General features: G+C 41.3%; 1 protein-coding gene across 5 annotated transcripts in view; it reads left to right on the top strand.

Annotated features, from left to right (window-relative positions):
- Positions 1 to 9,015, top strand: part of HECTD4 (HECT domain E3 ubiquitin protein ligase 4) — a 220,630-nt gene extending 211,615 nt beyond the window's left edge. For all 5 annotated transcript variants that reach the window (XM_037816632.1, XM_037816631.1, XM_037816630.1 and 2 more), the window contains 4 exons: positions 748 to 914; positions 1,274 to 1,469; positions 2,154 to 2,376; positions 2,963 to 9,015. In XM_037816632.1, coding sequence (XP_037672560.1) covers positions 748 to 914; positions 1,274 to 1,469; positions 2,154 to 2,376; positions 2,963 to 3,099 — 723 coding nt within the window. In that variant the 3' untranslated portion in view covers positions 3,100 to 9,015. The remainder of the gene's footprint in view (positions 1 to 747; positions 915 to 1,273; positions 1,470 to 2,153; positions 2,377 to 2,962) is intronic.
- Positions 9,016 to 13,216: the final 4,201 nt, after the last annotated feature.

Raw genomic sequence — 13,216 nt, 5'->3', positions numbered from 1 at the left:
GCCGCACTGCCAGGCTCGCTGCAGTTGTCCCCCTTAGGCAGCCAGCACAAAGGAACAGAAAAGCTGGGATCCTGGAGATCATTTGGGTTCTCCGCAGAAATAGGAGTGACAGTAGATTGTCCAAAGGATCAAAGGAGGTTATCCACCATGGCAGTGGTGCCAGTCACTACTCGGAGAAGTCTTCCCAGGGCTCTGGGTAGCAGCAAGGACCTAGTCAGGCCTGGGGGAAGTAGCCTGGACATTTTCTATAGGTAGAATTAGGTCAGGGCTTTTTGGTGGCAAGTGACAGAAATCCCAGCTCAAACCAGCTAAAGCAAGAAAATTAAAATCAAACAAACAAATTATTTGCTCTTCAAACTAAAAGTAAAGATATAAGGTTTGGCTTTAAGCAAGGCTGGATCTAGATGTTCAAATCCTGTCATCAAGAATTGTTTTCAGGCAGTCTTTTGCAGTATGCTGGCAAAGGTGACCCCCAGCAGTAAAAGGTGCACCATCTTATAGTTCTGTCAACACCAGTGGAAGAGGGCTGCTTCTTCCAAGCAGTAATAGGAAAAGCCTGGAATTTGAGCCTGGCTGCCTCACATGCCCAGCCTTGAACAGATGGCAAACCCTGGTTGGTCAGGCCCGTGTCGTGTGCTCCTCCATAATGGCCAGTGGTAGACCCCACCCAACAGTTCCTGATGCTGGCCCAGCTGGAGAGCAGGGTCCCATCTAAAGGCAGCCTCAGTCTGCCCCTGTGCTCTCCAGATCAATGACGAGACGGAGCTGGAGGTCCTGTGCGCTGAGATCGCCTCCCAGCACCTGGCCACCGAGAGCCCCGATGGCCCCAACAAGCCCTGCTGCAAATTCACCTACCTGACCATGACGGGCGAGGAGGTGGAGCTGTGCAGCCGCGGCCGGCACATCCCTGTGGCGTGAGTGTGTGTGTGTGCATGGGGAGGGGACTGAGCCAGGTGGCCAGCCTTGAGCAAGGTATGATCAGCAGCCCCTGGACTTGGGCAGCAACACGAGGGTCAGGGGAGAGGACAGGTAGAGCTCACCGATGGAAAGAATAGGAGCCAGGATGTTGGACACCAAAGAAGAGGGTAGAATTTCTTCAATTGAAGGACCTAATTAAAGCAGGAAGATGACTTAATTGAGTTACCAGGAATAGAACAGCCTGGAGGACCCAGAGGGTCCTGGGGACTGTGACTGAGCAGCTGTGCCCCCAGCCCAAAGACCCCCATCAGTCTCCTGGCATGTTCCCTCACCTGCATCCCCCTTATCCTGGCAGGTGGGAGAACAAGGACATTTACGCAGCAGCCATCCGGAGCCTGCGGCTGCGAGAGCTGCAGAACAGCGAGTGTGTGACAGCTGTGCGGGCCGGCCTGGGCACCATCGTGCCCCTGCAGCTGCTGACCATGCTGAGCCCACTGGAGATGGAGCTGCGGACCTGTGGCCTCCCTTACATCAACCTTGAGTTCCTGAAGGTGGGTGGCCTGAAGCCAGGCTAGATTGGCAGGTGCCTCCTGCCACACCAGGCACCTCAGCGGCAGGGTGCACAGCTTGAGCCCTTGGACTCCACATCCGAGTGTAGCAGTGGCCTCTGAAGAGTAGTTCCTGTGCCTCGGTACCTACTCCTCACTTCAGCCCGTGGGGGAGCTGATCCCCATCACAGCTGAATAAATAAAATTGAGAGCGAAGCCACTTGCCCACGGTCACACAGCCAGTGAGTGAGTCAAAATTTGTGCCCAGAACTGGTCCCACCAGACCCCCTCCCCCGCCCCGCTCCTCAGCCCAGTGTCCCCTTGCCTGTGCCAGAGTCCTTCAGGGTATGGCCCAGCTCTGGCATCCCAGAATTGCTTCTTGCTAGCTGTGAGGCCTGGCACAAGTGGTTTCTTATCTTTGGTGGGATCAGTAATAGGATCTGCCCAGGATGGTCAAGAAGGTGCCACAGGCCTCATTCGCACACAGGAGCTAGACACTTGGCACTAGAGTCATTCCATAGCTGTGCGTTCCATATCCTCTGGCCATCATGGCCCTGCTTGGGGCTCTCATGCAGCCCCTGCTGCACACACTGCCCTGGGATTGGGCTTGGCCTGCACACCCAGGGCCAGGAGGCAGTGGGCAAGCAGAGGCCCAGCCTGCTCACATCAGGGGCTTCTCTTGCCCAGGCCCATACCATGTACCAGGTGGGACTGATGGAGACAGACCAGCACATCGAATTCTTCTGGGGGGCACTGGAGATGTTTGCCCAGGAGGAACTGTGCAAGTTCATCAAGTTTGCCTGCAATCAAGAACGCATCCCGTTCACCTGTCCCTGCAAAGATGGGGGCCCCGACACAGCCCATGTGCCCCCATACCCCATGAAGATTGCCCCCCCAGATGGCACAGCAGGTACTCCCCTCTCCTGGTCACATCCCCAAGATCCTTCTCTTAGTTTGGAGCTGGGGTTGGGCCCTGCATGAGGGAGAAGGAACAATGAACGAGTCACAAACCCCAGGAAAGGACCAGGCAGGAGCTGTGGGGAACTGGGAATCCTGTGCCTATAAACCTGATCCTTGCTTGATGGAGGCCCAGTATTGACTTCTTCAATATTTTTTTTAAAAGCTGAAAATTCAGAATTAAAAAAATCTCCCATCTTTTACATGTGGAAAAAAAATGCAATTAAAACAAGACAAAATTTTTAAAATAATTGAAAAAAAAAACACTGCTGTTCAAACCTGTCTGCAACCAAATGTAATGCCCACGTCATCAGGGTGGCACTTGTGCTGTACAGCAGTTTTATGTCTATCCTTTTCTCCTGTAAACTCTCCCCACTGAACCAGGCCTTCACCCCCCTCCTCCTGGGCCTTGGGGTGAACTTGGTGCTCCCTAAAGAGGCAAGCCTGGAGATAGAGGCACACTGGGCCCCCCTGGAGATTCGAACACGACCCCAGTCTCCCACACCTGTAACTGCTGGCCTGATGTTTTTTTTCGGTAGGTTCCCCAGATTCTCGCTACATCCGGGTGGAGACCTGCATGTTCATGATCAAGCTTCCCCAGTACTCCTCTCTGGAGATCATGCTGGAGAAGCTTCGTTGCGCCATCCACTACCGTGAAGACCCCCTGAGTGGCTGACGGGAGGGAGCCCAGAGTTAGGCTGTCACTGAGGCACCAGCTCCATCTGCCTGGGAAGCCCATCGCGACGGGCACATCCCTCTGGGGCCCTGCGTGAAGAGTTGGAGACATTTTGCTTTTCCGAACTTTTATCCACATTCCAGGGCCTCCTGAAAGACTTAACCTTTTGTATTTGTATGTTTCGTGATGGGTTGGTTCTTTTGCTGCCTGTTTGTGGTATATTTGTAGGGTAGTTTAGTTTCCTGAGAGTTTGTGTCTAATTTGATCTTCCTGGACATAGTCCCTCATGGTCACCAGATTCTGATGCTGAGAAGTCCCAGCTGGTTCTTCACCACAGAGCCACCCAGCAGGAAGCTGGTGGTAAGATGACCCTGGCCGTACAGAGCGTCATGTTTTCTCTGCACAGCATCTCCACAAACGAGCCCGTGGCCAGCCCTGCCCCTCGGCCTTGAGCTGGGGCTTCTCCTGAAGGCCGGCTTCTACAGGCTTCCTCCTGTCTCGGAATTGTTGGGCCAGTTACCCAAGCCTGTGCGACAGACACAGTGGGGGTAGTAGGGGGCTTTGTGTGTGGAATCTTTCTGCTTTAGAACCTCGTTTAGGCTTTTGGTTTTACTGAGGAAAAGCCCACAGTGGTTCCCCTGGCCCCTCCCACCCAGACACCCCTATCTGCTCTGTCTCTTCTAAGCCCCTGGTCTGAAAGTTTTCCTCTGAGTACTGTTGGAAAAGACCAAAGGGTTTCGGTTGTTCATAGAACATGGCTGGGTAATCCCAGCTCCAGGAGTTGAGAAGTAAAATGTCCAGTTGCCCACAATTGGAGGGATGGTATTTGAGTGGGGGCCCTATCCCCAAACTCTGAACAGGAAAGCACATGATTCAAACCTATCCCACTTCTGTACTCAGGAATGGGCCTTCCTCACTCTGCAGTGTGTGTGGTGTGGGGAACAGAGGGAAGGGCCACAAACCCTGTTTCAAAAGAGTTGATTGTCTGAGGTGCACTGCTGAATTCGGGGCTGACCTCAGTGACTCAGACCTTCAAGGCCAGATGGAGACCCCAGGGGTGTTCTCCTGCCCCTCTGCTGGGCCCTGGGGATGGAGGAGGCTTTCCTGTCCAGCGTCCCCAGCCCACCCAGCACCCCCTCACTACCCCGTACAAGCGTGTGTGCCAGGGCCGAGCTGCCTCCAGACTCACCCACTGCCCCAGTGCGCTTGTACCCTCAGTAGGTCTTTGTCCAGTGGTACTTTGTTGAAGAGCAGCATATGTCATCTTGTTGGACACTGTCATTTTGGGCCTTGCCAGTGAATCACATCACTGTATTTATTGTATAATATTGTGAATATTGGAAGTTTTGAGTGAGTGCTGTTTGGAAGGCTTTGGAGAGTGAGTGCTGGTGAGAGAAAGAGGCTGTATGCCTCCTTTTTCTCCTGTGGCCCTGGCCTGTTGGAAAGATATGTAAATTTTAGAGATAGAGCTGTTAGCACGCATCTTCTCCCTATTATTCTTAGGAAGTGCATTAAAGGACCATTATAGAAAAGATTCCCAACCTAAGAAAAAGATAAATCCGGGATTAAAAGTTACCATTGCAACAATTACATTTTGATGCAGGAGTCATTGCTGGAAGTGAGTGCCCAGAAGCAGATTTCCTTGCTTTGGAAGGAATATGGTCAGCTGCTGCCTCCTTCGGGGCCACAGGATGTAATCCTAACAAACAAGGATCCTATTTCATTTCTACATAATGAAAGAGCCTTTGGATTTATTAAAAGTGGCTTTTCCTCTCCTTATCTTTAAACTCTTGGTCTCCTCTAGTCCTTCCCATTCCTTGAATGGACACAGAATTCTGTCAGCTACCTCCCCCAAGAGGCGTTTGGGAAGCCTCTGTTGGCCCATCACTTACTCGATGACAGCTGTAAGACACCTGCTGCCAACATGACTGCTTCTCCCAGAGAGCACATTGAGGTCCAGACAGATCCAAACTTTGGCCCTAAGAAATGTGTGCTGTAAAGTTACTTGATATATATTTATTATAATTATTTATGGTTGCATTTAACAAACTTTTCATTCAATTTGATGCTATTTACACCATTGCTGTGTAAAGGAAACGCACTACAGGAAAAAAAAAAAGTCACACCAATAAATAACCTTCATCTAATTTTGATTTACCTTAAGTGTTGTGTGATCATCTGCTCGTGCAACAAGCTCAAAGGCTGATGGGCTTGGATGGCTCTGACGCTTAAATGCCAAGTGGCTAGGAATTAGTGTTTGTAATTATTATGGTCTCTTTGCACTGGACGTGATTCTTACTCCATTATGCCTAAAAATACCCATTTTCCCTTCCCTACCCCTGAGACTATGCTTTTCATTTAGAAATTATGATTGAAGGGATGGAGGTCCAAAGTGGAAGCCATACCTAACCCTGTATGTTCTGCCAGCAGGTCTATGCTCTTGTACCTGGGTGGTGGGGTGGTTTTCCTTAAGGGAACTGCTGCGCTAAGAGTGTCAGGGCCATTCTTAGACCAATGTCCTCCTCTAGGAGCAGGCAGTGGATTCAGAACTACTTTGTGCAAAATGGAAATACAGGTAAGAGATAAAGACTTGGCTTGGTCTCCAACTTAAGTTTTCCTTCCTCTTCTTACACAACTGCTTCTCACCCCCAGGGAGCCCCAGTGGTCTACACTCACTTCTCCTTAGATTTGCTTATCATCTTCTACTGCACCATGGTAGTCCACATCCAGACCCAAACCAAAATAGAAGAAAAAGGAGAGACTGCCAAAATAATAAAACAAGAAAATTTTTAAAAACTTACTTAAGATGACACAAAATTTCCAGACAGAGCTCACTGAGTGCTCAGCTCTTTGAATGGAAAAAGAACACACACCAGCTTACACATGGGGAAATTTTACATTGGTCATAAAAGCTTCAAAAGAGAAAATTAGTTAGATGCAAATTCAAATTGCTTTATAAGAACAGTCTAAAAATTTTAAAGTAATGCTTTCAAGAGACCTCTAATTCCAGCAAGAGAGATTAATAGAAACCAGACTTGCCTAAAAAAAAAAGACAAAATGTATGGCTCTCAAGACCCTGGACATTAGTCAAAGAGATAAAGAGATACCTGGCAAGATGGGAAACAAATGAGGTGAGGCTTATTTGCCCCACCTTACTGCCTGGATAGAGTTTCCAGACAACAGCAGCTAGGAAACCCAGGTGGAACCCAACAACTTCCCTGAGTTGACAAGACAAAAGCTGGGAGTCCAGGAAGGCCAAGCCAGCTAGCTAGAGATTGCAGAGCAGAGTACCAGAGGAGAGCTGCACAGAGAACTTCTAGAGACCTGCAGAGGGTCCCACTCAAGTATTCAGCTGAGTATTAATAAGCTCATGTTGTACATAAGGAAGTGGCCAGAGGCTGGGGAAAGAACCAGCCAAAAGAATTACAGGGAACAATCCTCATAGCTGGCAAAGAAATGGAAATAGTTCCTGGCCCCACTAGCCAGTGTAGAAATAGTTCCTGGTCCCATTAGCCAATGTGGAAAACTTTAATTCACGGGGCATCAGTTTTGCCTCAGTGGTGGAGCAAAATGAGCCCTAGACTAAGTAACAGCTCTGCCTCCACCTAACAAAGATTAAAGGTAAAGTGTGGAGGACAAAGCTCATGAATATTTATAGGAATAGAGAAATAACCCAGCACCCAATACAGTAAAATTTACAATGTCTAGTATCCAATAAAATATTAGGCATGCAAAAAAGCAAGAAAATACAACCCAGACAAATCTATCAAAACTGACTCAAATGACACCAATAACAGGATTAGTAGGCAAGGTATTAAAGCAGTTATAACTATTTCCATATGGTCAAGAAGCTAGAAAAACAAACATAAGTAGACTCATCTAAAATATAAAGATTACAAAATTGAACTTCTAAAAGATGAAAACTATAATGTCTGAAATAAAAAATACACTGGATGGGTTAAAGGCAGATTAGACATCACAGAAGAAAAGACTAGTGAACTTCAAGGCTTAACAATAGAAACTATCCAACTGAAACATGCACACACACACAAAAGAATCCAAAAAAGCAAGAAGAGCATCAGTGAGCTGTGAGACAACTTTGAGTGGCCTAATATATGCGTAAATATAATCCTTTGGGAGGAAGAAACAAAAAAAATAGCTGATCAAATGACTGAAAAATTGTACAAATTTGATGAAAACTATAAAGCAAAGATCCTAGAAGCTTAATGAACCTAAGCATAAGAAATGTGGAGAAAAATACATGAAGGTACATCATAATCAAGTTACTTAAAACCAGTGGTAAAGAGAATACCTGAAAAATATCCCCTCAAAAAAGACTGTAATTACATAACGAGGAATAAAGATAAGGATGTGGCAGATTTCTCGTTGGAAACAGTGCAAGCAAGCAGATAGCAGATCAACACATTTAAAGTACTGAAAGGAAAGGCTATCAACCTAAAATTCTATACCTGAAAAATATATCTTTCAAAAGTGAAGGAGAAATAAAGACATTTTCAGACAAACAAAATTTGAAAAAATTCATCACCAGCTGACCTGCATGACCACAAAGTTAATGGAAGTCCTTTAAGCAGAAGAAAAATATCGATGGAAATCTGAATATACAAAAAGAAATAAAGAGCACCAAAAATAGTAATTATGTTGGTAAATATAAAATACATTTTTAAAATTTAAAGATAATTTTTTAAACAAAAATAACAATGTATTGGGGATTTGTTAAAAAATGCAGAAATGTATGACAACAGCACAAAGGCCAGGAGGGGAGAAATGAAGTATGCTGTTGTGAAAGTAAATGTGAAGTGGTATAATATCACTTGAAGGCAGACTGTGACAAATTAAAGGTATTTACTATAAACCTCTATGGAAAAGACTAAACACAATAGTTATAAGCCAATAATTGAGATAAAATGGTGGAATATTATTCAAAGTATTCAAAAAAAGACAAAAAAAAAAAAAAAGAAAAGAAAAGAAACAGAACTCATGAGACAAACAGAAAACCAATGCAAGATGGTAGACTTAAATCCAACCATATATAATCAAATGTAAATGGTCTAAATACCTCTATTAAAAGGTACAGATTGTCAGATCGGAACAAAACAAAAACACTAACTGTATGCCTCTATATGCTAACTACAAGAAACCCACTTGAAATAAAAAGACACATATGAAAAAGCAAAAAGATGGGAAAAGAAATGCTATGCTAACACTAACCAAAAGAAAGCTGGAGTGGATATATTAATATCAAAGTGTATTTTATTTTTACAAAGTATATTTTAGAGCAAAGATTATTACAAGGGAAACAGTGATAATACAGGGGCCTTAATTTTAATAAACTCCTATCATAAATGTTTATATACCTAATAAAAGAGCTACAAAATAATGAAACAAAAACCGATAAAATTGTAAGGAAAAATAGGCAAATCCACAATTAGTCAGAGCTCAAAACTCCCCTCTCTGAATGATTGACAGACCAAGTAGACAGAAGACCAGTAAGGATATAAAGGCTTGAACAACACTATCAACCAAATTGACCTAACTGACTGACATTTATAAAACATGCCACTCAACAAGAGTAGAATGCACATTTTTCTTAAGTGCATATAGAACATTTTGGCCTAGAGCATCTTCCAGGCCATAAAACAATTGTCAGTGAATCTGAAAGGGTTCAGGTCATACAAACTATGTTCTCTGACTACAGTGTAACTAGAGTGGAAACAAATAGCAAAAAGAAATCTAAAAAAAAAATCCAAATATTTGGAAACTAAATTATACTTACAATACCCATAGATCAAATAATAAATCAAAGAGGAAAATAGAAAGTATTCTGAACTGAATGAAAACGAAAAAAAAAAAAAAACAAAAACACACACACATCAAAGTTTGTGAGATACAGCTAAAGCAATACTTGAAGTTTATAGCACTAAACATATATTTAGAAAAGAAAATTTTCTACATCAATGAACTCAGCTTTGTCCTTAATTAGAAAAACTTAATTAAAATCAAAGTAAGCAGAAAACAGGAAAGAACAAAGATTACAATGGAAATAAGCAAAATGGAAGACAAAAAATATATGAGGAAAATCAATGGAACCAAAAGATCGTTCGATGTCATCAGCAAAACTGGCAAATCTCTTAATGAGGGGTTGTTTGCAAAACCATGTCCCAAGTCCAGTTCCCTGTTTTTTGTACTTGTTCTTGGAACAGTCTCACCCAGTCATTTGCATTTTTGTGTGGGTCTACTTCTGGGTTCACTATTCTGTTCTATTGATCTATGTGTTGTATCCTCTACGAATACCACGCTATCTTGATTAATGTAGCTAACATCAGGTAGAGGGATTTCTCCCACTTTATTCTTTGTCAAGATTGTTTTAACTATGCTAGGGCTCTACTTTTCCATATAAATTTTAGAATAAGTCTGTCTCTGTCTACAAACCAACATGCGTGGATTTTCAAATGGTTACATTAAACCTGTAGATCAATTAGGGGAGAATTGACAAGTTTTACTACGTTGAGTCTTCCAATCCATGAACACACTTTCTCTCGATTTATTTGTCTCTGATTGCTTTCAGTCAGCATTCTGTAATTTTCAGCATACAGATCCTGTATGCTATATCCTGTATACCTAGATATTAATCTTAATTTCAGTTTCCATATGTTCATTGTTAGTGTATAAATATGTGAATGGTTTTTGTGTGTTGTGTATATCTTGTGACCTTGCTGAACTCACTTATTAGTTGTAGTTTTGTTTTGGTTTATGGTAGATTCACTGGGATTTTCTACATAGACAATAATGTAATATGCAAATAAAATAGCTTTAATTTCTTCTTTTTCAACCTGCATACTTTTTTTTTCTTTTTCTTGCTTTACTGCAGTCACTAGAACTCCCAGTACTATGTTAGGAGTGGTGGGAGCAGATATTCTTGCTTTCTTTCTGACCTTAGAAGAAAAACATTGTCTTTCATCATTAGGTAAATGTTAGCTATAGTTTTTTGTAGATAATTCATGTCAAGTTAATGTTAATTCTCTAACTTGTTGAGAATTATCACAAATAAGTGTTGGATTTTGTCAAATGCTTTTTCTGTATCAAATTATATCATCTATGTTTATTCTTCAGCTTTTTTATAGATTATGTTGATTGGTTTTTAAATGTTGAACTAGCTTTGCTGATGTATAATTTTTATGCATTGATGGATTTGGTTTGCTAATTTTTTTTGAGGATATTTTCATCCATGTTCATGAGAGATAATGGTCTTTGGTTTTTCTTTTTTGTACTGTGTAGTTTAGGCATCAGGGTTAATACTGGCCTCATAATATGAGTTGAGAAGTGTTTCTTCCTCTTCTGTTTTTTGGAATAGACTGTAAAAAATTGGTGGTAATAATTCTTTAAATGTTTGGTAGAATTCTCCCATGAAACCATCTGGGCCTGGAGATTTCTTTTTAGGAGCTATTAATTATGAATTCAATCTCTTTAATGGCTATAGGGCTATTCAGATTGTCTACTTGATCTTGGTTGAGCTTAATCATATGATGTAACCTAATAATGAGAGGAATGAAATCCATCATGTTTACAATCCTGTCCACAGTCAATAAGAGGCGATTATACAGGGTATGTACACCAGGGGGCAGGAATCTTGGAGGCCATCTTAGATTGCTACCTACCACAACTAATTATGCACAACTATATTCACTGCAGCATCTTTAATAAAAAAATATTGAAAGCAACCTAAATAACATACATAGGAGAATGGGCGAATAAACAATACTACAGCCACACAATATAGAGTGATTTCCTGAATAAGTAAAAAAGGCAAATTTAAGAATATTTTTAGTATGCTACTTTTGGCATAAGAAAAGAAGGGAAAATAATAAAATATTCATGTATCTGGTTACTTTAGCAAAAAGAAACAACAGGAAGGATAAACAAACTAATGAGATTGCTCAGAGATGATGGGGGTAATGAGGTAGAAAGCATGGGAGGTTTTGAATGGGGGTGGAAGGTATGAGGGGCTAGCGACACTTTTCTGGGTAAACTTTTTTGTAATTTTGACTTGGAACTATGTTATCTTACATACTATAAAATAAAATAAGTCAACAAGGCTGGAGGGGGGCAGACCCTAAACTTGAATATGAGCAGAAACAAATTAACCTAAATGTACTTCAAATGAATAGCATAACCACATTGAAGGATAGGGAAGAAAAAACAAAGACACAAAACTGACAGTAAACTTGTGAACACAGATTTTGTTTGATTACCCTCATGCTAACATCAAAAACACCAGTAAACAAATGTTGAAATCTAGTTAGTAGGTTTGTTTTTTGCAACAGTAAGGATTAGCAATTCTGAAATTACTTTGTTTTTGGAATGAGCATACTGAGATTATGGAAGTCAAATTTCTCACTGTTAGAAAAGCAAGGAGAATAAATCCTGTGGTGATGGACTGAAATTGGATGTACTGGTATGAGCTCATGGAGGTGGATATGCAGATATAAAAGTAAGACTCTATTAATGCATATTGATTTAAATGAATGAAGAAAAGTTCTTCCTTACAAAAGAATGTCAATGAAAATGTAGAAGGAATGATGGGAGTTAGAAAATCACCATGTGAATAGTAATTTGGGCAAGAATCATCATGGATGTTAAAACTAGATCAAAGTTTGATGAGGAATAGTATATTTACAGTCCCAAAATATCTCCCCACAAATACTTAGTAATTAAAAAGAAAAACTAATTTTACACTGGAAAAAACTGGCAGACATTGCCTTAAGGAAGTAATCAGTAATCATCAACAATGGACCAAAGTGACATCATTTGCTCTCCAATATGATGCATTAAGGACACATCATTATTTCTGGTATTCATATCAAAATTGCATAACCTGAATCTAATATTAAGAAAACATCAAACTAACCCAAATTAAAGGTCACTCTACAAAATAACTGGCCTGTACTCTTGAAAAATGTTAAGGTCATGAAAGACAAATCTGAGGAACTGTTCCAGATTAAAGGAAGCTAAAGAGACAAAATGATTAAGTGTGATATTTGATCCTGGATCAGATCTTAAACCAGAAGAGAAAAATAAATGATAGAGAAAAATAAATGATTATTTGCTATAAAGGTCATTATTTGGAAAACTGGCAAAAATTTGAATAAGGTTTGTAAATTAAGATTGAATTGCATCAATGTTAATTTCCTGATTTACATTATTGTACTGTGGTTATAGTAAAAGAATATCCTGTTCTTATAAAATACACGCTGAAACACAGTATCTGCAAATCCCTTGCAGATAATTCTATAGACAGAATGCTAAAACATATGTGATATATGTTAAAAAGAGCTTTATTATTAAACGCATAATTTGGAGATATGGCAGTGAATACCAAAGAAACACTTAAAAAGTTTTAAGCACTCAACTCCTGGAAAAGAATCTTGGGAAAAGAAGAGAGGACAAGGAATTATTTGTCTTTTTAGAAGTACTGATTTCAGTTGCATGCAATATTTTTTAAAATAATATTTTAAAAAAGTAAATTATAAAACATATAGACACTATAGATTAAAAAAAAAAACAAAAAAAGAAAAGAAAACCAATGACCACTGCTATTTTACTCACACTTTCTTCACGCAGGTCTATCACCAACCCAGAAAACAGAATGTTATGAGACAACAGAACTGTCCTCTGCTCCAGCTGGAAAGAGGACATCCATGGGGATTTCCATGATGCCAGAAGCAGGACCAGTTTCAATCCCCCTAGCTCCTTTCACAAAGACCAGTGAAGGTCTTTCTGAGCTAATCAACTCCTAGGGATTGCATTTTATTGTGGTGTATGTGATATACAATAAAGCATATAATCACACAGTATTACCCCTTCATTTTCTGCTCTGGTTTCTTTCACTCAGTTTAATTATTTTCAGACCTGGATTTGAGTCCTGCTGTGCCATGAATTAGCTTATGCAAGTCACTGCAGTTCCCTGTGTCTCATGCTCCATCCTTGAAATGAGGACAATTCTTTCTGCCTTTTCCACTCCCCACTGGGAAGCTCAAAATGACATAAGATACTTGATGGTCCTGTGCAAACTGTGATCTGCTGACAGGAAACAGATAAT

Source organism: Choloepus didactylus, chromosome 23, assembly GCF_015220235.1.
Source record: "Choloepus didactylus isolate mChoDid1 chromosome 23, mChoDid1.pri, whole genome shotgun sequence".
NCBI lineage: Eukaryota > Metazoa > Chordata > Mammalia > Pilosa > Megalonychidae > Choloepus > Choloepus didactylus.
The sequence above is the reverse complement of the archived record's forward strand: the minus strand, read 5'-3'. Positions and strand labels throughout refer to the sequence as shown.